The sequence below is a fragment of the Mobula birostris genome, chromosome 4, assembly GCF_030028105.1.
Source record: "Mobula birostris isolate sMobBir1 chromosome 4, sMobBir1.hap1, whole genome shotgun sequence".
In the NCBI taxonomy this organism is placed as follows: Eukaryota; Metazoa; Chordata; class Chondrichthyes; order Myliobatiformes; family Myliobatidae; genus Mobula; species Mobula birostris.
The window spans coordinates 93,923,597-93,947,671 of record NC_092373.1 but is presented as its reverse complement, the minus strand read 5'-3'; the positions used below and the strand labels follow the sequence as shown (position 1 = coordinate 93,947,671).

The window sequence follows — 24,075 nt, the reverse complement described above, 5'->3', positions numbered from 1 at the left end:
TGGTGGGACATAGGGGTGTCATCTCATCGTCGATCAGGGCAGGCAGGTCATCTTCTTCTATCTCTGCCTGCCTCGACGTCAAAGATCGAGGTTTGTCGTCAGCTGTGGCGATGTGGAAGGTTTGAAAAATGACAGTATGCTTGACTGCTGGCCTCGCGCATTTTTCTATCATACAGTTCTTTGTAAACCATCTTGCAAATATGCCCTAAACCGACGTACCCTTTCAGAAATAAAGTCGTACTTTATCATTGCAGCGAAAATCTCATGCAGTTGCTTCACGTTCAGTTCCTGGACTACTTCACTTTCGGTCTGTTCGCTACTGCGTTCCGTTTCAATTGTTATCCTTTCCTCTTCCAATTGTATCAGCTCTTCATCTATCAGTTTTTTGGTCATGGGATGCCAAAACCTCTTCAACATCATCTTCGTCAACTTCCACAAGCCAAACTCACTTTGTCCTTACTTTGTTCACCACAATCGAAACACTTAATTATGTCTAGTTTTACGCTAAGTGCAACACCCTTACGAGTTCTTTTAGGCTTTTCTGATACCTTAGAACTCATCTTGCTAACGGCTGCTCACAGGCACATGTTTAAGCAATGCCGGTGAGAATGCAGTTCCGAATCTGGGGGAGAGCGGCTGCTCGGGGCGCGCGCTGCTTTTTTTCGTATCAGTGAAAACACCGTCTGTTAGCGAAAACAGGGAACTAATGTAGGTTTCTCGTAACAGTGAGGTTTCGTAAAGCGAACATTCGAAAAGTTGGGGACACCTGTACTTGTATTGTCATTCTGCCATCTACAGGCACAAACTAAACTGTGTAAATGCTTATCATTTTACTTCTACTGTTAGCTTGTGAAAACATTTAATATTGTTGGTAATTTTGTCAGTTGGCATCTGAACAATGAGGGGTATAATGTAGACCTTGTTTTACACTGTAATAGGAAGATGTTTAGCTATTGGGTGCAGAACAAGAACCCAGAAAACAGTGAATGGTGACTTTGGTAAATGTTTATCAAAACAAGTCCATTTATCATTTATCCACTTAAATCCATTTGAGCCATTGAAACAGACATTGAAGCTTACATATTACATATTACATGCAAATGCTCCCTCTACTGCCCTTGCAGTGCATTGCGTACAAAGCTAGACAGGGACCTTCTCAAAAATCACCCCAGCCAGAAGCTTTCTTCAGTGTTTTTAATGATAACTTCGTGGTTTCAAAAAGTTAAGTAAAACACATATTAGATTCAATACAGAATTGACATACGCCTGAATATGCCAATATTGTCAATCCTGATCAGTGTTAAACAAGGTTATACACAGATAGTTATGCCATGGACTAGAACGAACTCCTGGCAAAACAATAGCTTAACGATGAACGATAAACCTAATACTTCCAAAGTACATTTACTAATGCTTACCAATATTAAGAAAGCTTAAGACTCAGATATTGCTGTTTCAAGGGCAAGTAAAGAGTGGATGGAGATGGATGTCTTTCTACTGTGTGCGCTTCAAGTTGAAATCTGAATTAACCTGTGAAGGAAATGATGTAGATACAGATTATAAACAGGAAGTGACATTTGTACAAAACGAACTGCATACAGAACGAACAGTGCCTCCAGAGACATCACACTCCCTTTTCCACCATCATTGGTCAGAAGGTTCAGTTGGGCTAGAAATCTTGGACTATGACTTAAACACACAACCTTCTACTAAAATTGCTACTTGAGCCATGTTCGATAAATGTGAAAAATTACTGCCAAAGTAATTTGTTGCTTGTGTAGTCTTTGGGCAGAAAATGTAAGTTGCTATTTAAATGTCATTCTTTTTTCAATTCTACATTTTAACTAGGAGAGCAATAATGCTCTGATACGAGATTTCGGGAGATCTTTGACTATAATTTTAGAAGGTGCTTAGGCCTAGTCTGTTTCTTTTCACTTGAGGGTTCTTGAGTTTAACTGATCAAATGCAACTTGTATTTGTCTCTGAAAGTACATAAAATCTCTTGTAACGTTTTGGTTGGTTGATTTATTCTTCACTGCACAGTAATCCTGGATTAATGCCTTCTCTCTCTTTACTTCTAGAGGAGAAAAAGCCCACGCTACAAGAGATAGCCAATCAAAAAGGAATTGTCTGCAAGGCTCAGGGTTGGAAAGTACACCTCTGTGCCGCACAACTCATGCAGTTGGTAAGTTGGGTGAAGCCTGCATATTTGTGCACATTGCAAGCAGTTAGGTGTGTAGCACCTGGTCCAATTTTATAGTTGTTGCTTAAGTATGATGTTTGTTTTTCACAGACTTCTGAAAAAAGTAGTGTCTTTTATTGCCAAAGTGTCAATAGCAATCTCCACTTTTATCTTATGTTTCGTATCGCAAGAAGTTCTATTGTTCTATTCTTAAAATATATAAGGCCACTTAGCATATCAAGCCTATGCTGTGTGTTAAAGTAGTCTCATCTGTCCCATTTCGTCTAAGTTTTGCTGTTGCTCAATGTATCTGTGCTTAATCTTATCAGAACAGAAATCTGGAAATAGTTCTGTTTTCTGAAAAATAGATTTTTTTCTGAAAAGTAGCAGAACATGGAGCATAGAACATTACAGTACAATACAGGCCCTTCAGCTCATGATGTTGTGCTGACCTTCAATTTAATCCTTCCCTCGTACATGGCCCTCCATTCTTCTATCTTGTATGTGCCTCTTTAAGAGTTTTTAAAATGCCCCTAGACAGGGTGTTCCACATACCTACCACACTCTATATAAAAGAAACTTGCTTCTCCCATCCCCTTATACTTTCCTCCAATTACACACCTTCATATTAGCCATTTCCACACTAGGATAAAGTCTCTGACTAGCCACTTGATTTGTGCCTCTTATAATGTTGTACACCTCTATCAAGTCAGCTCTCATCCTCCAAGTGTGCATATCCAAATAGAAACATAGAAAACCTACAGCACAATAGAGGCCCTTTGGCCCACAATGCTGTGCTGAGCGTGTACTTACTTTAGAAATTGCTGAGGGTTACCCATAGCCCTCTATTTTTCTAAGCTCCATCTATCTATCCAGGAGCCTCTTAAAAAGACCCTATTGTATCCGCCTCCTCCACCACTGTCACTGGCAGCCCATTCCAAGCACTCACCACTCTCTGTGCTTTTAAAAAAAAAACAACAATAATAACTTACCCTTGACATCTCCTCTGTACCTTCTTCCAAGCACCTTGAAACTATGCCCTCTCGTGTTAGCCATTTCAGCCCTGGGAAAAAGCCTCTGACTATCCACATAATCAATGCCTCTCATCATCTTGTACACCTCTGTCAGGTCACCTCTCGTCCTCTGTCACTCCAAGGAGAAAACACCACATTCACTCAACCTATTCTCGTAAGACATGCTCCCCAATCCAGGCAACATCCTTGTAAATCTCTTCTGCACCTTTTCTATAGTTTTCACATCCTTCCTGTAGCGAGGTGACCAGAACTGAGCACAGTACTCCAAGTGGGGTCTGACCAGGGTCCTATACAGCTGTAACATTACCTCTCAGCTCTTGAACTCAGTCCCACAGTTGATGAAGGCCAATGCACCGTATGCTTTCTTAACCACAGAGTCAACCTGCGCAGCAGCTTTGAGTGTCCTATTGACTCGGACCCCAAGATCCCTCTGATCCTCCACACTGCCAAGAGTCTTACCATTAATACTCTCTTCTGCCATCATATTTGACCTACCAAAATGAACCACCTCAATTTATCTGGGTTGAACTCCATCTGCCCCTTCTCAGTCCAGTTTTGCATCCTATGGATGTCCTGTTGTAACCTCTGACAGCCCTCCACACTATCCACAACATCCCCAACCTTTGTGTCATCAGCAAATTTACTAACCCATCCCTCCACTTCCTCAGCCAGGTCATTTATAAAAATCACGAAGAGAAGTGGTTGAAGATCAGATCCCTGAGGCACTCCACTGGTCACCAACCTCCATGCAGAATATGACCCATTTACAGCCACTCTTTGCCTTCAGTGGGCAAGCCAATTCTGGATCCACAAAGCCAAGTCCCCTTGGATCCCATGCCTCCTTACTTTCTCAATAGGCCTTGCATGGGGTACCTTGTCAACTGCCTTGCTAAAATCCATATACACTATATCTACTGCTCTACCTTCACCAATGTGTTTAGTCACATCCTCAAAAAATTAAATCAGGCTCGTAAGGCACGACCTACCTTTGACGAAGCCGTGCTGACTATTCCTAAGCATATTATGCCCCTCCAAATGTTCATAAATCCTGCCTCTCAGGATCTTCTCCATCAACTTATCAACCACTGAAGTAGGATTCACTAGTCTTTAATTTCTTGGGCTATCTCCACTCCCTTTATTGAATAAGGGAACAACATCTGCAATCTTCCAATCCTCTCTCATCCCCATTGATACAAAGATCAATGCCAGAGGCTCAGCAATCTCCTTCCCTCACCTCCCACAGTAGCCTGGGGCATATTTCATCCAGTCCTGGTGACTTATCCAACCTGATGTTTTCCAAAAGCTCTAGCACATCCTCTTACTTAATGTCTATGTGCTCAAGCTTTTCAATCTGCTATAAGTCATCCCTACAATTGCTAAGGTCCTTTCCTGTAGTGAATACTGAAGCAAAGTATTCATTAAGTACCTCTGCTATCTCCTCCAGTTCCATACACACTTTTCCACTGTCACACTTGATTGGTCCTATTCTCTCACGTCTTATCCTCTTGCTCGTCACATACTTGGAGTTTTCCTTAATCCTGCTCGCCAAGGCCTTCTCATGGCCCCTTCTGGCTCTCCTAATTTCATTCTTAAGTTCCTTCCTGCTTGCCTTATAATTTTCTAGATCTCTATCATTACCTAATTTTTTGAGTCTTTTCTAAGCTTTTCTTCCTGACTAGATTTTCAACAGCCTTTGTACACCATGGTGTCTGTACCCTACCATCCTTTCCCTGTCTCATTGGAACGTACCTATGCAGAACGCCACGGGAATATCCCCTGAACACTTACCACATTTCTGCCATACATTTCCCTGAGAACATCTGTTCCCAATTTATGTTTCCAAGATCCTGCCTGATAGCTTCATATTTCCCCTTACTCCAATTAAACGCTTTCCTAACTTGTCTGTACCTATGGATAGACAAGGAGATAGATCACAATTCTATCTCCTTTACCATCCCTCTCCAGTGCTATGGTAAAGGAGATAGAATTGTGATCACTATCTCCAAAATGCTCTCCCACTGAGAGATCTGACACATGACCATGTTCATTTCCCAATACCAAATCAAGTACAGCCTCTCCTCTTGTAGGCTTATCTACATATTGTGTCAGGAAACCTTCCTGAACACACCTAACAAACTCCTCTCCATCTAAGCTCCTTGCTCGAGGAAGATGCCAATCAATATTGGGGAAAATAAAACCTCCTGCCTCGACAGCCCTGTTATTGCATCTTTCCAGAATCTATCTCCCTATCTGCTCCTCGATATCCTTGTTACTATTGGGTGGTCTATAAAAAAACACCCAGTAGAGTTATTGACCCCTTCCTGTTCCTAACTTCCACACAAAGAGACGGTCAGTAGGCAATCTTTCCATGACTTCCTTCTTTTCTGCAGCTGTGAGTGAGAGAGAGAGATCCCAATAGGAGGTGGGGAGAGGGTGGGTTGGGAAGACAAACAGGAGAGAGAGCGAAAGACCAATAGGGGAAGAGGAGATAAGTAGGACAGAGAAACTTGTAGGAGACAGGGAGAGCGAGAGAGAGAGAAACAATAGGAGAAGAGAGAGACCAATAAACGGGGCGGGACATAGGAGGAAGAGGGAGAGAGACCAATAAGAGAGAGGGGAGACCAGTTTGAGAGAGAAGAATATCACTGATGTACCCAAGGCATCATCTGGACCTTGGACAGAGTTTGGTTATAAAGCTGTAAAGTTAATGGTGGCATTGAAAAGGATTTAACATTTTTTGAGGATGTGACTAAACAGGTTGATGAAGGTAGAGCAGTAGATGTAGTGTATATGGATTTTAGCAAGGCATTTGATAAGGTACCCCATGCAAGGCTTATTGAGAAAGTAAGGAGGCGTGGAATCCAAGGGGACATTGCTTTGTGGATCGAGAACTGGCTTGCCCACAGAAGCCAAAGAGTAGTTGTAGACGGGTCATATTCTGCATGGAGGTTGGTGACCAGTGGTGTGCCTCAGGGATCTGTTCTGGGACCCCCTACTCTTCGTGAGTTTTATAAATGACCTGGATGAGGAAGTGGAGGGATGGGTCAGTAAATTTGCTGATGACACAAAGGTTTGTGGTGTTGTGGATAGTGTGGAGGGCTGTCAGAGGTTACAGTGGGACATTGATAGGATGCAAAACTGGACTGAGAAGTGGCAGATGGAGTTCAACCCAGATAAGTGTGAAGTGGTTCAGTTTGGTAGGTCAGATGTGATAGCAGAATATAGTATTAATGGTAAGACTCTTGGCAATGTGGAGAATCAGAGGGATCTTGGGGTCCAAGTCCATAGGACACTCAAAGCTGCTGCGTAGGTTGACTCAAATACGAGGAATTCTGCAGATGCTTGAACTTCAAGCAACACACATCAAAGTTGCTGGTGAACGCAGCAGGCGTTCTGACGAAGGGTCTCAGCCCGAAAAGTCGACTGTACCTCTTCCTAGAGATGCTGCCTGGCCTGCTGCATTCACCAGCAACTTTGATGTGTGTTGCGTAGGTTGACTGGTTAAGAAGGCATCTGGTGCATTGATCTTCATCAATCGTGGGATTGAGTTTAGGAGCAGAGAGGTAATGTTGCAGCTATATAGGACACTGGTCAGACCCCACTTGGAGTACTGTGCTCATTTCTGGTCACCTCTCTGCAGGAAGGATGTGGAAACCATAGAAAGGGTGCAGAGGAGATTTACAAGGATGTTGCCTGGATTGGGGAGCATGGCTTATGAGAATAGGTTGAGTGAACTCGGCCTTTACTCCTTGGAGAGACGGAGGATGAGAGGTGACCTGATAGAGGTGTATAAGATGATGAGAGGCATTGATTGTGTGGATAGTCAGAGGCTTTTTCCCAGGGCTGAAATGGCTAACATGAGAGGGCACGGTTTTAAGGTGCTTGGAAGTAGCTACAGAGGTGATGTCAGTTTTTTTTATGCAGAGAGTGGTGTTTTTTATGCAGAGAGTGGTGAGTGTGTGAAATGGACTGCAGGTGACGGTGGTGGAGGCAGATATGATAGGGTCTTTTAAGAGGCTCCTGGACAGGTATATAAAGCTCAGAAAAATAGGGGGCTATGGATAACTCGAGGTAATTTCTAAGGTAAGGACATGTTCAGCACAGCTTTGTGGGCCGAAGGACCTGTATAGTGCTGTCGGTTTTCGATGTTTCAATGTGACACTATCTCTGATTAGCAGTGTCATTCCCCCACCTCTTTTGCCTCTCTCCCTTTCCTTTCTGAAACATCTAAAGCCTGGCACTAAATGTAGCCGTTCCTGCCCCTGAGTCATCCAAGACTCTGTAATGGCCACAACATCATAGCTCCCTGTACTGATCCACGCTCTAAGCTCATCCCCTTTGTTCATGATACTCTTTACATTAAAATAGACATAGTTAAATTAATCTGACCTTTTATTGGTATCAGTTTATTATTGTCACATGTACCAAGATACGGTGAAAAGCTTGTATGCATATTATGAATAAACTCTTCTCTGGCTTCAAGCAGAGTACAGGTTTGATTATAACTAGTGTTTTGATGACATACTTTGACATCCTTCAGTGTTGATGCCTGGGCATGTCTAGACTGGTAGTATTTACACCCCTGTATTCCGTCCCTCCTGATTGGTTAGTCTTCATCCAATCAGGTTTCCGCTCTCCCACTTTGTTTACAATTGAAGTCCAGTCCTTGCTTGGAGTGAGACTTCGTCTTTGTTAATATTATTTTTCTCTAGGCTTCCTTTACCAGGCAGTCCCAAAAGCATATTGTTTATACAGATCATATCATTAAACTATGCATTGAGCTAGAATAGGGTAAAACAAAACAATGCAGAATTAAGCATAAAAGCTACCGAGAAAGTGCAGTGCAGGTAAATGATAAAGTGTACAATCCTAATGAGGTAGATTGAGGCCACGAGTACATTTCAATATCTGTTTAAGAGATCTGATAACAGTGGGATAAAAGCTTTTCTTTGAGGCTTTTGTATCTCCTGCTCGTTGGGAGAGGGATAGGAGAACATCCAGGGTGGGTGGGGTTATTGATTTATGCTTTCAAATAAATAGTGGTGATTCTACAGGAAGTTTAAAATAACAACTCAGAAAATAGAGTGGTTTTATTAACTAGCATCAGAGATTTAATAGATAAACGGCTGGAAATATACTTGCATAATTTGGAATCAATCTACTGTTAGGTCATTCAAGATAAATTTTATTTACCTATTTGCACCCCAAAATGCTTGATTCATATCTTGTTAAAGCCCCAATCGCTACCCACCATCCCTATACCTGATTCCTATGTTTGTTCCCCAGTGTCTTTCCTAACAACTTCCATCTTCTGTAATCCGTAGCCTTCCTGATTGGCTGAGTTACTTTCTCCATGCTGGAGAAAATTTCTGTGCGTGTTCTCGTAAGCGGGGCTTATTCACTCATTCCCAGTTCCCTGAGCTACACGTGCAAAGGAATATCGCTGTGAGGAGGACTTGTATGAAATTCCTGCAAAACCTCTTTTCATCATCACTTTGTTTCCTGGCTCCAGTGAATTTCGATGCCTTGCTACTTATTCCTCTGAAATATTTTGGTGGACTCCACGTAGAGTTTATGGTCATCTGCACAGGTGATAATGCAAAACTAGTCTGTAACAGTGCCACAGGCATATAGCATCAAATAAGCAGCATTCATAAGAAAAACTTGTTAAACGTAGATTATACACAAATTTTATAAGTAAAAATGTAATTCAATTTTTTTTAAACAGTCCATTTTAGTCCATGGTGATCAGAATAACCATAGGTTTACTAAATTATAGTGGTGATTAAGGTTTTGCCAGTTGGATTAAGCACCAGATTGTTGAAGGGAAGTAGCTGTGCTGGAACCTGGTGGTCTGGGACTTTCTGCTCGATGGTAGCTGCAAGTAGATGGTGAGGATCTTCGGTAGATTTTGCTGCCTTAAGCCAGCATCTTTTATAGGTGCTGCCGATGATGTGAAGGGATTTGCCTGTGATCTGTTTGGTTAATGCACTACTCTCTGTAGCTTGTAGTCCTGGACATTTGAATTGCCGAAACAGAGCATGACGTAACCTGTCAGGATACTTTCAACAGTGTGTCTGTAGAAGTTTGTGATCAAATAAGACTGACATCAGTATGACTGTAGGATGCTGCTGAGTCTGATTTCATGCTGGAAGCACACGCAAGGAATTCCAGTATACTGTCTGTAACTTGATACCAAAGGGAGAAGTTATGCTGAAATGTATTTGAAGATATTCCAGCGCATAAAGCAAACATCTGCCAATTTTGCTGTTTATGGAAAGGAGCTGAGGTATGTGTTTACTAGATACCTTCTCATGAAGCACACCAGACTCTACATCATTGCATTATGATAAAAGACCCATTGTTGTAGTGGGTGCGTGGATCTAAATTTACCAGTAGAGCTCTGTAAATAGAATGATCTTTGTATTTGGTTGTCAACTGTGACCTTCATTAAAAGTTGTTAACTAAGTGTTTGCTGAACGTAACTGTCATGGTACTGGATACTGTGTACAATATTATCTTCGGGAAGCTCTGGTGCATTGTTCATGCTGATCTGTGAGTAAGTTATGTCAGCAGAAGTCAAATTCTATTTGTTTCATGATGCTAGATGTCTGACAGATGATTACATGAAATCATTTATAGTTGAGATCACAAATGGTGGTGAGTCAGGACCAGTTTCAGTCTTAGTGACAAAGCTGTCATTATGAAAGGTGACAGGGCAAGGTGGGGAGGTGCTTTAAATACACAAAAGCTGATGCTTTCTTTGATCCTGAAGTAAAGGATAATTTTTGGCAAAGGAAAGGGAAGGCTAATGGAGGCTGTGATGTTGGGAGGTACTGTGCTCTTTTAAATAACTGCAGTGCAGTTTGTAGATGGTGCACACTGCATCCACAGTGCTCAAGGTGTGAATAGTTAGGTTGATGAATCAGGCAGGATACTTCATCCTCGCTACTGTTTAACTTCTGATCTGTTGAGGCTGCATTCACCCAGACAAGTGAAAAATCATGCTTCTGACATGCCTGCATAGATGTTGAGAAGGGAGACCCTGCACAACTGGTCCAGCTGAGTTCTGCTTGGTGGTGAACCATAAAATGGCAGTGTTAGTGACAACTGAATATCAAAAATATTATGGTAAAGTACCTGGTGCTTGTTGGTTAAATGCTACTTGTCACTTTGTCTTTGACTGAATTTTGACAAGGCCTTTGCTCATGTAGGCATGGGCTCTATAAGACTTGGGAGCAGAATTAGGCATTCAGCTCATCGAGTCTGCTCTGGCATTCAATCATTTCCCGAGGAGCTGTGAATACAATTGAGCGTTATCTACTCGGTGAATGTAACCACTTAACAGAAGAAACATCAGTGGGATTTTAATTTCCACATAAAGGGCATTAAGAATTATCTGTTTTACTTTCAAGGCTCATGCATTAATAATGTCTATGAAAATTATACTAGAGGTTTCCTAGAATTTGCAATGCTTAAGAACTAGGGTGGGGAGAGGGAAGGAAATTTAAACTAAAACAGATTCTGTTCATTTGTTTCCTGACTGGGTATCATAACATTCAAGTATTTACTCATTGCAGATTACTAAGAAAAAGTTTGGAATTTGAGCTCAGTCCTTTTCACTAATCCTTTTCTTTTTCTGAACTCTACAGACTAGCTTGGAACATGATGTGTACAACAGATTGGCTTCATTACAGGAAGGGCTGATTCCAAAGAAGAAAGCAGCTGCAGATGATGACATGCATCGAATCAGTGAGCTGATCCAGGTTTGTGGATGCCCTATATGAGCAAACTGTGGAGCTCACATCCCAGCCATGCATTGCTGGGAGCAGATTAAGTGCTGGCCCATGATATATACAAGGCCCCATCTCTGCAGTTTGTGAGGTCTGAAGGTAGATGTCACCTGGACCAGATGGTCTACATCGTAGGGTGCTGAAAGAGGAGACTGAAGAGATTGCGGAGGCATTGGTAATGATCTTTAAAGAATCAATAGATTCTGGCATGATTTTGGAGGACTGGAAAATTGCAAATGTTACTCCATTCTTCAAGAAGGAAGAGAAGCAGGGGAAAGGAAATTATAGGCCAGTTAGTCTGACCTTATTGGTTGGGAAGATGTTGGAAGTCGATTGTTAAGAATGTGGTTTCGGGGTATTTAGAGGCACATGATAAGATAGGCTAAAGTCAGCATGATTACCTTTAGGGAAATTCTTGCCTGACAAATCACAAACAAAAAAACTGTTGGAATTCTTTGAAGAAATAACAGGTAGAAAAGACAAAAGAGGATGTTGTGTACTTGGATGTTCTGAAGGCCTTTGACAAGGTGCCACACATAAAGCTGCTTAACAAGTTAAGAGCCTGTGGTGTTTCAGAAAAGATACAAGCATGGATAAGGCATTGGCTGATTGGCAGGAGACAAAGTGGGAATAAAGGGAGTCTTTTCTGGTTGATGTTCCACAGGTGTCTGTGTTGGGACTGCTTTTTACGTTATATGTCAATTATTTGGATGATGGAACTGATGGCTTTGTGGCCAAGTTTGCGGACGATGCGTTGATAGGTGGAAGGCCAGGTAGTGTTGAGGAAGCAGAGGCTACAGAGGGACTTAGACAGATTAGGAGAAATGGCAAAGAAGTGGCAAATGGAATACAGTGTTGGGAAGTGTATGGTCATGCACTTTGGTAGAAGAAGTAAAAGCATAAGCTATTTTCTAAATGGAGTGAAATTTCAAAAATCTGAGTTGCAAATGGACTTGGGAGTCCTTGTGTAGGATTTCCTGAAGGTTAATTTGCAGGTTGAGTTGGTGGTGAGGAAGGCAAATGCAACGTTAGCATTCATTTCAAGAGGACTAGAATATAAAAGCAAGGATGTAATGTTGAGGATTTTTGAGGCATCACTTGGAGTATTGTGAGCAGTTTTTAGGCCTGTTATCTTAAAAAAAAAAGATGAGCTGACATTGGAGAGGGTCCAGAGGAGGTTCACAAAAATGATTCCGGGATTGAAAGGCTTCTCATATGAGGAACCTTTGATGGCTCTGAGCCTGTATTCACTGGAATTCAGAAGAATGAGGAGGGATCTTATTGAAACCTATCGAATGCTGAAAGGCCTAGATACAGTGGATGTAAAGGGGGTGTGTCCTGTGGTGACGAAGACCAGAGGACACAGCCTCAGAATAGAGGGATGCTAATTTAGCCAGAGAGTGGTGAATCTGGAGTTGTTGCCACAGGTGGCTGAGGAGGTCAAGTTATTGGATATATTTAAGGAAGAGGTTGATAGATTCTTAATTAGTCAGGGCATGAAGAGATCCCGGGAGAAGGCAGAATTAGGGCTGAGAGGAAAATGGATCAGCCATGATGAAATGGTGGAGCAGACTCGATGGGCCAAATGGCCTCATTCTGCTCCTATAACTTGTGGTCTTATGGAATTTGAAGGCTAGAATTGTGCAAGCTGCAGGAAAGAGAAGAATTTAAATCTGTTATTGCAACTGACTAGATGGCTAAATGTATTGTTGTAACCGGCTAATTCTAGGCAACCTCCAGATATGGGCTGAATTGATCGATCTCCCTATGGTAAAGCATCACCAAGGTAGGATAATGGAAACCAGCACACCTGGGACCTCCTAGATGACATTGACATTATTCGTCATGTGAATGTCTGTGGATATGAAAGGGACATCAGGATGGTATGTTGCCTTCCAGGTGCCAGGGTTAGGCATATCTCAGTTTGAGTCCACAGCGTTCTAAAGGGGGAGGATGAACAGCTAGAAGTTGTGGTACCAACACCACACATAAGAAAAGAGATGAGGATCTGAAGAGAGAATATAGGGAGTTGCATAGAAAGCTGAAAAGGAGGACCTCCTGGACAGCAATCTCTGTATTGATGTCTGTGCCACGTGCCAATGAGGATATGTGTAGGATGATTTGGTAGATGAAGGTGTGTCTGAGGAATTGATGCCGGGGCAAGGTTTAAAATTTCTAGATCATCTCTCCTGGGAAAGGTGTGATCTTTACAGAAAGACAGGTTATACCTGAACTCAAGGGCAACCAATATCTTTGTGAGCAGGCTAGCTTGAGCTGTTGGAGAGGGTTTAAACTAATTTGGCAAGGAGGTGGGAACCGGAGTGGTAGTGCAGAGGATGGGGTTGTTGGTATACGAGTAAATACAGTGTGTAGTTTAGAAAGAGATAAGAATGTAACTGCTGGTAACATGGGGAAAAAATTGAAAAGGGTGCTGAAAAGTCTGAAGGTGTTATACTTCAATGCATCAGTATACGGAATAAGGTAGATAATCTTGCAGTGAGGTTAGAAATATTCAGGTGTGATGTTGTGGGCATTACTGAGAGCATAGTTGAGAGCTTATCATCCAAGAATACATATTGTATTGAAATGACAGACAGGTAGGCGGGGGGCAGGGTGGCTCTATTTGGAGGCTGGGGGATGGATGGGAACAGGTTCTTAGAAAAAGGTGACATAGGATAGGAAGATGTATAATCCCTGTGGGTAGAGCTAAACTGCATGTCGAAAGACCTGGATGGGAGTTAGATTACAGGCTTCCAAGCGGTAGCCAGGATGTGGAGTGCAAATTACAACGGGGGATAAAAAATGCATGTAAAACGAGCAAGTTATGATAGTCATGGGGAGATTTCAATATATGGAGGTAGATTGGGAAAATCATTTTGACGCTATATCCCAAGAGAGAAAACTTGTAGAATGCCCGCAAGATGGCTTTTTAGAGTAGCTTGTAGTTGAACCCACTAGGAAAAAGGCAATTTTGGATTTTGTGTAATGAACCTGATTTGATTAGGGAGCTTAAGGTAAAGGAAGCCTTAGGAGTCAGTGACATTATGTGATAGAATTCACCCTGCAGTTTGAGGGTTTAAGGCCAAAATCAGATGTATCATTATTACAGTGGAGTAAAGGCAACTACAGAGACTTGAGAGAGGAGCTGACCGAAGTTGATTAGAAAGGAACACAAGCAGGGATGATGGCAGAATAGCAATGGCTAGAGTTTCTGGGAGAAATTTGTAAGGCGCAGGATAGACTTCTCCCGAAGAAGAGGTATTCTAAAGGACAGATGGGGCGACTGTGGCAGGCAAGGCAGGTCAAAGATAACATAAAAGCAAAGAGGGCATACAGTATAGCAAAAATGATTGGGAAGCTTTTAAAATTCAACAAAGGGCAACTAAAAAAACAATAAGGATAGAAAAGGCGAAATATGAAGGTAAGCTAGCCAATAATATAAAAGACGATACCAAAAGTTTTTTTTTCAGGTGTATAAAGAGTAAAAGAGAAGCCAGAATGGATATCAGACCACTGGAAAAAAAGGGGGAGGGGGTGTTGGGGGGATTTGGAGGCACATGATAAAATAGGCTGAAGTCAGCATAGTTTCCTTAAGAGAAAGTCTTGCCTGACAAATCTGTTCGAATTATTTGAGGAACTAACAGACAGGATAGACAAAGGACTGTCAGTGGATGTTGTTTACTTGGATTTTCAGAAGACCTTTGATAAGATGCTACACATGAAGCTGCTAAACAAGTGCCCATAGGAAAGATGGTAGCATGGATAGAAGATTGGCTGACTGGCAGGAAGTGGGAATAAAAGGATCTTTTCCTGATTGGCTGCTAGTTCCTAGTGGTGTTCCTCAGGGGTTGGTGTTGGGACTGCTTCTTTTCACATTATATGTCAGAGATTTGGATGACGGAATTAATGGCTTTGTGGCCACGTTTGTGGATGATACAAACTAGGTTCAGGAGCAGGTAATGTTGAGGAAGCAGGAAGTCTGCAGAAGGTTAGGAAAATGGGCAAAGAAGTGGCAGATGGAGTATAGTAAAGGGAAGTGTGTGGTCAGGCACTTTGGAAGAAGGAATAAAGGTGTGGATTATTTTCCAAGAAATAATTCAGAATTCTGGGGTGTAAAGGGATTTGGGAGCCCTCGTGCAGGATTCACTAAAGGTAAATTTGCAGGTTGAGTAGGTGGTGATGAATGCAAATTCAATGTTAGCATTTAGTTTGAGAGGACTAGAATATTAAAGCCAGGATGTAATGCTGAGGCTTTATAAGGTACTGGTGAGGCCTCACTTGGAAGTATTGTGCATAGTTTTGGGCTCTTTATCTAAGAAGGATGTGATGCCATTGGAGAGGGTCCAGAGAAGGTTCACGAGAATGATGAAAGGATAAACACATGAGGAATGTTTGATGGCTTTGGGCCTGTGTACAGTGAAGTTTTGAAGAATGAGGGGGAACCTCATTGAAAGCTATCGAATGTTTAAAGGCCTAGATAGAGTGGACATGGGGAAGATGTTTCCTACACCGGGGGAATCCTGTACCAGAGAGCACAGCCTTGGAATAAAAGGATGTCCATTTAGAACAGATATGAGGAGGATTTTTTTTAGTCAGAGGATGGTGAATCTGTGGAATTTATTGCCTTAGATGGCGCTGGAGAGCAAGTCATTGGGTATATTTAAAGTGTAAGTTGAACGGTTATTGATTAGTAGGGGCATGGAAGGTCATGGGGAGAAGACAGGAGAAGTGGTTGAGAGGGATAATAAATCAGCCACGATTGAATGACTGTGCAGACTCAATGTGCCGAATGGCCTAATTGTACTCGTATGTCTTATGGTCTAATTATGTATCACTACAATTGCTTCCCGTCCAAGCTATAACACGACTGCTGCCCTTAGCTCCATCTCAGTGTGATAACAGATTACGTTTACACAATGGTGAGTCACCTTGACTCTCAGTCTGGTGGTGTGGATTGATTGTCCACAGGCAAGAGTTCAAGTCCTGTCATGACAGCTGGAAAAATTAAATGCAGTAATTAATTTCCTTACAGAGGATGTTGGTTGGCTGTTCACTAACATCCTTTCGGGAATGAAACCTGAGGTCCTCAGCCTAGTTTGTTCTTGGTCTGTAACACTGTGATTCTTAACCACCCTCTAAAAGGACCAGGCAAACTAACACAATGATTTGCTATTCTTGCTGATGTTGCTTACATGCCACAATGTAGTGGCTGAGTTTGGCACTCGTTTTAATGCCGTAATGCCAAACTATGGATCTGAATTAAGATTATTTAGGGGGATAAGAGAGAAATAGCTTAAACTAGATTTAAAAAAAAACAACTTTTAATTTATCAGATTTGTTGTCAAAACTGAACTGATTACTTAATATCTTTTAGGTAAAGAAAGTGGCTGTCTTAACCCCATCTGGCCTTTATTAGACTGCAGTCCACATCAGTGTTTATTACCTCGTCTCAGAGAAAGCCTAGTATGGCGCTCTGTATCAGACCACTAATGTTGATCCATCTCCACCTTAAAAATGGCCAGTTAAATCTGTCCGCAGAATGTAAAGAAATTGAGGAGGCTGTATCACGTAGTTAGATAAAATATGTCCTGGAGCAGGAATGTTGTGGTTGGTGGATAGGTATATATGCAGTCATTTCTGTTGGGGTAAAAATTCTTAACTTTAATAAGATAGTCCTGCACCTTGAACTGGATGGTCCCAAATTTGACAACACATGATGCTTCAGATTTACCATTTTTTATGAGAAAAGTCAAATTCAAAGTGCTCATTAATCCTTTTGCATCAACTGTGTACTAATAGTATGAATCCTGTTTACAATTCACTGGATTACAGAGGAAGCTGGGAGCCACAAACCAACATTAATTGTCCTTTGAAAATTAAAACAAAAAATCAAACATTGCGAAATCTGAAATAAATGCTGGAGACACTCAGCAGGTCAGACAGCATCTGTAGAGGGAGAAAATGTTAATGTTTGAGGATCAAATCAAAAGGCATTTGGTGGGGTGCCACATAAAAAGTGTCAAATAATCTTGATGGCAGCACACTGAAGAAGAGGGGGTTAACCAGCTGTACTAGTGGCCTCACTACTTATGTACTAATGATTTGAACTAGGGGACCAAGTATAGCTTAGCCACGTTTATACATGACCAAGGACAGTAAGGTGGAATATAGACGTGGGCAAGCATGTGGCAGATGGGTAGTGGGGAAATGTATTACTTTGGGAAGAATAGAAAACAGTTTTATTAAAATTACATAGTGTTTAGAAACTCAAAGGAACACACGAAGATAGGATGTAAGTAACTAAAGAAAGATACTGGAGGAAAAATGTAGACTCTTGATGCAAAGTGTTGGTGCATTAACTTTGTAACAGCCATGCAGGGTTTGTGATGTCACATCTAGGGGACTTGATTCTTGAGAATTGTTTTAGAAGAAAGGAAATGCAAACCGAGAATCTAGAAGAGTAGGAGGCAATCCCATTGAGATGTTTAATTTTGAGAAGGGTCATCAGAGGGGTGTTGTGAAGATATTTCACAGTAGGAGAATATAAAATTGGTTAGCAGAATTGTATTCCTTATTACAGACACACCATGAAATTTGTTGTTTTGGGGCAGTACAGTGCAAGACAGAAGTTGTTAAGTTACAAAATTAAAGAGCAGTGTCTTAGGATTAAAAAAAATTGTAAGGAGGAATTTCCTCCGGTTGCAAATCTTTGAAAGTTCACTATGTCGACAGTGTTGTGGGTGTAGTCCTTAAAAGAAATTCATGACTAACATGGAAGTACAAATTCTACATGAGAATTGAGGGCTAAGAGGATGAGGTCAAAGATCAGAACAGCACTGACTTTATTGGAAAGGAGGAAGGTTGAGGCAGTAATACTTATTATCGTTATTTGTTTTAGTCCTGTATACTTGGTAGTACACAACCTTTTAGTTGGGAGGGACAGAAGGACAATGTGAAATATTTTTGAGGCCCATTCATAAGCTAATTATTATTAGTTTAAAAAGTTGTTTTAAAATGTATATACAGTTTCACAAATGAAATTGGTTTAATTATGCAATGGAATCCCACCTGTTTCCCTCCCAGCTGCCCCCTCCACTGACCATTTCCAGCCTCATAGCCTCACCCTCTCTGGTTCTTTTTTGTTCTGAAGCACTTGAGTCAAAAGAAATAAATAAGTGAATGATGTGAAATTGCTGAGAGAATGGATCTTTGTGCATCCCACAGAGCAGACCTTGTGCATCACACTATCACAGTACCAAAGCCTCTTCCCAATTGGATTATTCAAATAAAGCTATTTTTCCTGACCAACACACCAGTTGCTGGAAGAGCTCAGTCCTAATGAAGGGTCTTAGCCTGAAATGTTGACTGTTCATTCCCCTCCAGCTGAGTTCCTCCAGCATTTTGTGCGTTGCTCTGGATTTTCAGCATCTGCAGAATCTCTTGTCTATTCTTTTACCTGACCAGTCAGCATGAAGACATACACCTGACTAGCACTGGGACCCTGGCAAAGCAAAGTGCACAAAGCCGTACACCTCCTGCCCATGGAGTGTGGTTTGATCTGTCCTCAAGTCAGTTGGGAGCATTTTGGTGAGAATGGAACTAATAGTATCTAATTTGCTGTAACATTATTCTGCATTGTTCTATTCACAGGGGAACATGCAGCGTTGCAAACTGGTTATAGACCAGATCACTGAAGCCAAAGATACCATGATGAAGGTTCTGGATCACAAGGATCGAGTCCTAAAACTCCTCAACAAAAATGGAACCGTCAAAAAGGTGTCCAAATTGAAAAGAAAAGAGAAGTCCTAAGGTCTCAAATTTGGGTAGTAACTGTATTTTAAAGCCACTGTATAAATGTTTAGTTTGATATTTTAATAAAGCCAATGTTTGCAGGTAATGGATAGTTTCCACAGAACATGAACATTGCTGTGGTGTGGATGGCAGTAATTGGAAATACCCACAGTCTCAGCATTGTTGATCAGTTGAATCCCACTAAAATTGTGACAGCCTGCAAAAAGTGAGTTTGATTTTTCTTGAACCTGACTACACACTGCAGTGTTGACTAACTTGCTCATCAAGTTAAATAGCATGGCTTCCTCCTCCTCCTTCCTTTGATGTTCCTCGTTGTTCAGAAAGAACAGATTGGCAGGCAGTTCTCCCGTTAATTTTCTTTTAATCTTTGAGGTAATGAGTTTGGGGTAGTGATTCATTAGTTCCAATTTAGCAGCACCTCGTCACCAATGTTGGTTTACAGTGGCGAGAAGTTAGAAGAAATCTAGGTGTTCGTGATTAGCAACCCCAGTCAGCTGCAGTTGTTGAGGGTGGCTGTAGCTTAGAATGGAAGAATCATCCAAGTCCAGCAGCCAGAGTTGTCAGTTTACCAACAGAAGAAGGGAACCCCTTTGTGAAAACAGCTAATCTGATTTTGCTGGTCTCTTAAAGCATATGCTGTCCTTTACAATTACATGAGGCAAGCATCTTTGAGAATGTGATTCTTGGCACTTGCAAAACTTAACTCGTGTTTGCCCCCGCATTGACTGACAGGAGCCATTCGAGAGCTGTTTGAATATTTTCTCAATGAGAAAAAGAAAGAAGTTCCCTTAAAAAATATTAATATTTTCATCTTGGGAATAAGTGGGGTGTATGCTAATCAAAATTGCATACTTGTGAGCCTCGTTGTATCTTTAGTTTCCAGAAGGACTGTAAAAGAATTGTCAATTTGTTGCAGTGTGGCTTTGTTCTGTGCTGCTCCTGGCCATGGTGAATTGACTGAGCACTGTGCAGTTGTAGTATCGTTCCACTCCAGGTTCCTATATATTGGTTAAAATTCTAACCATGTCATCTTTCTATCAGAAATTATTAATAAAGTGAAATTACTAGTTTTTTTTATATTTAAAAGGAAGGTTGCACGATTCTTGATCAGAGTCTTTGTAAAACATGGCTTTTTTTTTTGCTCCTCCATCACTTCTTTCCACATTATGTGTTTGGTGTTTGGACCAGCAGTGTCTGTAACCAAGAAGGTATTTAAGCTGGGCTGCTTTTCTTGTGTGTGGTGATCTTGTGTGAGATGTTTGTAGTTTGTGATGCAGTTTCTTGTACATAATCACTTGAAAATCCATTAATAAACAGTGCAAGCTTTTATACCAACTGCATAATCCTGACTGGAAACAAAAAGCTCTGACATAATTTGCACCTTCTTACGTATGTGTGTTCTATTTTCCAGAGCTGGTAGTGTGACAAAATGGTGAACATGTCACATACCTTGTTAGTTTTCAACTCTCCAGAGAATTTTGAATTGATCACAGTTGGCTAAACTTAACACTCAAGCTGTGAAAATAATCCACTCTTTGCAGCTGTTTTATTAACTTGTGGTGCCTTGACAAAATATATTTACTATTTGAATTTCTTGTTTTTAACTAATTTGAGATGTAGGAGTAGAATTGGGCCATTCTGCACCACTATTCATTCATGGTTAATATTTCTTTCTCTCAGTCCCATTCTCCCACCTTCACCTTTTAGCCCTTAACCCCTGTACTAATCAATCTCTGCCTTAAAATACACCAATAACTTGACCTCCACAGTGCTCCATAGCAATGACTGAATCATCACGCTCCAAATGAAGAAATTCCTCCTCAGTTTTAAAGATACACCACTTTATTCTGAGCTTGTGCTGTCACATCTGAGACTCTTCCACTAATGGAAACGTTCTCCCCATGTCCTATTGATCCAGGCCTTTTAGTATCCAGTAGGTTTCAATGAGATCATATTTATGAACTCCACTGAGTACTGGCCCAGAGTGATCAAACATTCCTTCTTTGTTAAGTTTTTCATTTCCAGGTTCAGAATGAGATTTATTATCAGTGACATGCGTCATGAAATTTGTTGTTTTGCTGTAGCAGTACAGTGCAAAGGCATAAAAATTACAAGTACAAAAATGTGCAAAAAATTCATGGATTCATAGACCATTCAGAAAAATGGTGGTGGTGGAGAAACTGTTCTTAAAATACCAAGTGTGGTCATCGGGCTCCTCTACCACCTCTCTGATGGTAGTTACTCAAGGAGGGAATGTCCCAGATAGTGAAGGGTCTTTAATGATGGATGCTGCCTCCTTGAAACAGTGCCACTTGAAGTTGGCCTTTGGCAAGGTGAGTTGTGCCATAACAGAATTGGCTGAAGCTACAGTTCTCTGCAGCCTCTTGTCATCCTGAGGACTGGCGTTCTGTACCAGCCTGTGATGCAACCAATCAGCATGCTCTCAACTATACATGTGTATACATTTGCAAGAGTCTTTGGTGACATTCTAAATCTCCTCGAATTCCTAATGAGCTATAACAGCTGGCATGCCGCCTTCATGATTTCATCAGTGTGCTGGATCCAGGATAGATCCTCTGAGATGTTGATGCCCAGGAACTTGAAGCTGTTCACCCTTCCACTTCTGACCTATCAATAAGGACTGGTGCGTGTACTCCATAATTCCCTTTGCTGAAGTCCACAAATAGTTCCTTGGTCTTGCTGACATTGAGAGTGATGTTGTTATTGCAACACTATTCACCCAGCTAATCTATCTCACTCTTGTACACCACCTCATCACCATCTGGATTCTGCCAACAACAGTGGTGTCAGTCGCAAATTTATGGATTGCCTTTGACCTGTGCCTAGGCACACAGTCATGAGTGTCGAGATGGTAGAACAGCGGGCTAAGCAGACATCTTTTAGGTTGCTTATGTTAATTGTCAGCTAGGAAGAGATGTTATAACCCACCTGTACGGACTGTGGTCTCCCAATGAGGAATTCAAGGTTCCAGCTGCAAATGGACATACAGAAGCCCAGGTTTTCAAGCTTGTTGATTAGTGGTGAGGAGATCGTAGTGTTGAACACTGATCTGTAATTGATAAACAGCAGCTTGACTGACATTTTGCTGTTGACTCGGTGCTCCAAAGCCAAGAGAGAGTGTGTGTGCTGTGGACTTGTGGCAGCAGGCAAGTGCATGTGGGGCCAGCGCCTTACCCAGGCGGGAGCTAAACATGAGATGCTAATAATCTTGAACAACACACACTTTACAAAATGATGGAGAAACTCAACAGGTCAGGCAGCATCTATGAAGAGCAAGAAACAGTTGACATTTTGGGCCAAGAACCTTCATCAGCACTGTAAATAAATGTGGGAGAAGCAAGAATAAGAAAGTGGCTGAAAGGGAAGAAGTACAAGCTGGCAAGTGATAGGTGAAAACTTGATGAGGTGGAAGGTGGGTGGTTGGGAGAAAGAGGATGAAGAAAGAAGGTGGGAAATGATAGGTGGAAGTGGTAAAGGGCTGAAGAAAGAACCTGATAGTGAACCATAGGAGAAGGGAAAAATGAGGGGCACCAGAGGGAAGTGATGGGTGAGAAGAGAAAGGGGTAGGAGGGGAGCCAGAATGGGGAATAGAGAAAGAGAGAAAATTACCAGAAGTAAAAAAAATCAACGTTCATGCCATCAGGTTGCAGATTACCCAGGTATTGCTCCTTCAGTCTGAGAGTTGCATCTAATTGATTCTAACCATGACAAAATGCTCAAAAACACTTCATCATAGTAGATAAGAGTGCCATTGGGCAATAGTCATTGAGGCAGCTCCTTCTGCTCTTGGGCATTGGTATGACTGATGACATTTTGAAGCAGGTGGGAACCTCTGCTTGCTGGGGTGCAAGATTGAAAATGGCTTTGAACATTCCAGCCAGTTGGTTGGCATGAATTTACAGTACCTTGTCAGATACATTATTGGGACCTGATGCCTGACAAGGATGTTCTGATGTCAATCTCTGAATATGGTCCAGCCCACCAATTCAAAATCAGTCCTGTATATACTTCTCTATCTCTTTTGACCATACCTTCATTGTCCTCACCACTGGTACTGTGGTTTTTGGTCTCTGCCTATATGTTGCAAGTAGTACAGCCTGTTGATAGGACATACCAGAGTATGGAAATGGAATGGGATGGTAAGTGTTCTTGATGATGGTGTAACAGTGCTCGAGTGTGTTGGCTCCTCTGGTTCTGCAGGTCTCATGTTGGTGTTGAGTAGTTGGGGTCTTCAAGCTAGCCTGGTTGAAGCCCCCCCACCCCCACAACAATCAGGAAGGCATCTGGGTGTGCTGTCTTATGACTACTGATCACAGTGCTCCAGTGCCATTTGACATCTGCTTGAAATGGAATGTACACTACCTCCAGGATGACTGGCGAACCTCCCCTAGACCTGTCTAGTGCCAGCACATCTTTCTTTGGATACGGGGTCCAAAATATTGGGAAAATGATTTTAAAACTGATAAAACTGTGTAGGGTATAAATTTGCATTTTAATTTATGTTGCTTTTTGAGTTCCTCAGTTTTACAAAGACAACATGATTTTATTTATGGATTGCATTGGCCAGTGATGTGAGCATGTTGACTTGGTAGACATTGGTAGATTTTAATAAATAATACTTTGAATATGTACATTTTCTTACTACCAAATTAAACTTAGCTGCACCATTGATTTAACAAAGAACCGAAAATAAAAACTGAAAAAAATTCAAGCTCTTGTTCAGTTGCATGAGCTACAATCATAGAACAACATGCCTTTGCATGGCATATTATCAAATGCCTTCTAAAGATACAAAAAAAAATAATCCACAGCCTCCTCAGCCCACCACCTTATCTCACGACACGCTGGAGGAACTCAGCCAGTTCGGGCAGCATCCGTGGAAACGATGAGTCGATGTTTCGGGCCGGAAACCTTCATCAGGACTGTAGAGGGTCTTCCCACCTTCTTTATAGGGCCTCTGCCCCTTCCCTCTACAGTCCTGACAAAGGGTTCTGGCCCGAAACGTCGACTCATCATTTCCACGGATGCTGCCCGAACTGCTGAGTTCCTCCGGCGTGTTGTGAGTGTTGCTTTGACCCCAGCATCTGCAGATTATTTTGTGTTTACCACCACCTTATCTGCCCTGTTGATTTTATTTTAACTTAGAGTTACAGCAGTAATTCCTAATGGGGGTGGTTAACGCGTCCTACGGGGTGTTAGGAAAATTGGAAGTCATGGGGGGGCGTTAAAAATT

General features: G+C 41.7%; 1 protein-coding gene across 2 annotated transcripts in view; it reads left to right on the top strand.

Annotated features, from left to right (window-relative positions):
• The window catches only part of sap130b (Sin3A-associated protein b), a 66,012-nt gene extending 45,848 nt beyond the window's left edge, over positions 1-20,164 (top strand). For both annotated transcript variants that reach the window (XM_072255785.1, XM_072255783.1), the window contains exons 19-21: positions 2,082-2,185; positions 10,869-10,982; positions 18,660-20,164. In XM_072255785.1, the coding sequence (XP_072111886.1) occupies positions 2,082-2,185; positions 10,869-10,982; positions 18,660-18,818 (377 nt within the window). In that variant the 3' untranslated portion in view covers positions 18,819-20,164. The remainder of the gene's footprint in view (positions 1-2,081; positions 2,186-10,868; positions 10,983-18,659) is intronic.
• Positions 20,165-24,075: the final 3,911 nt, after the last annotated feature.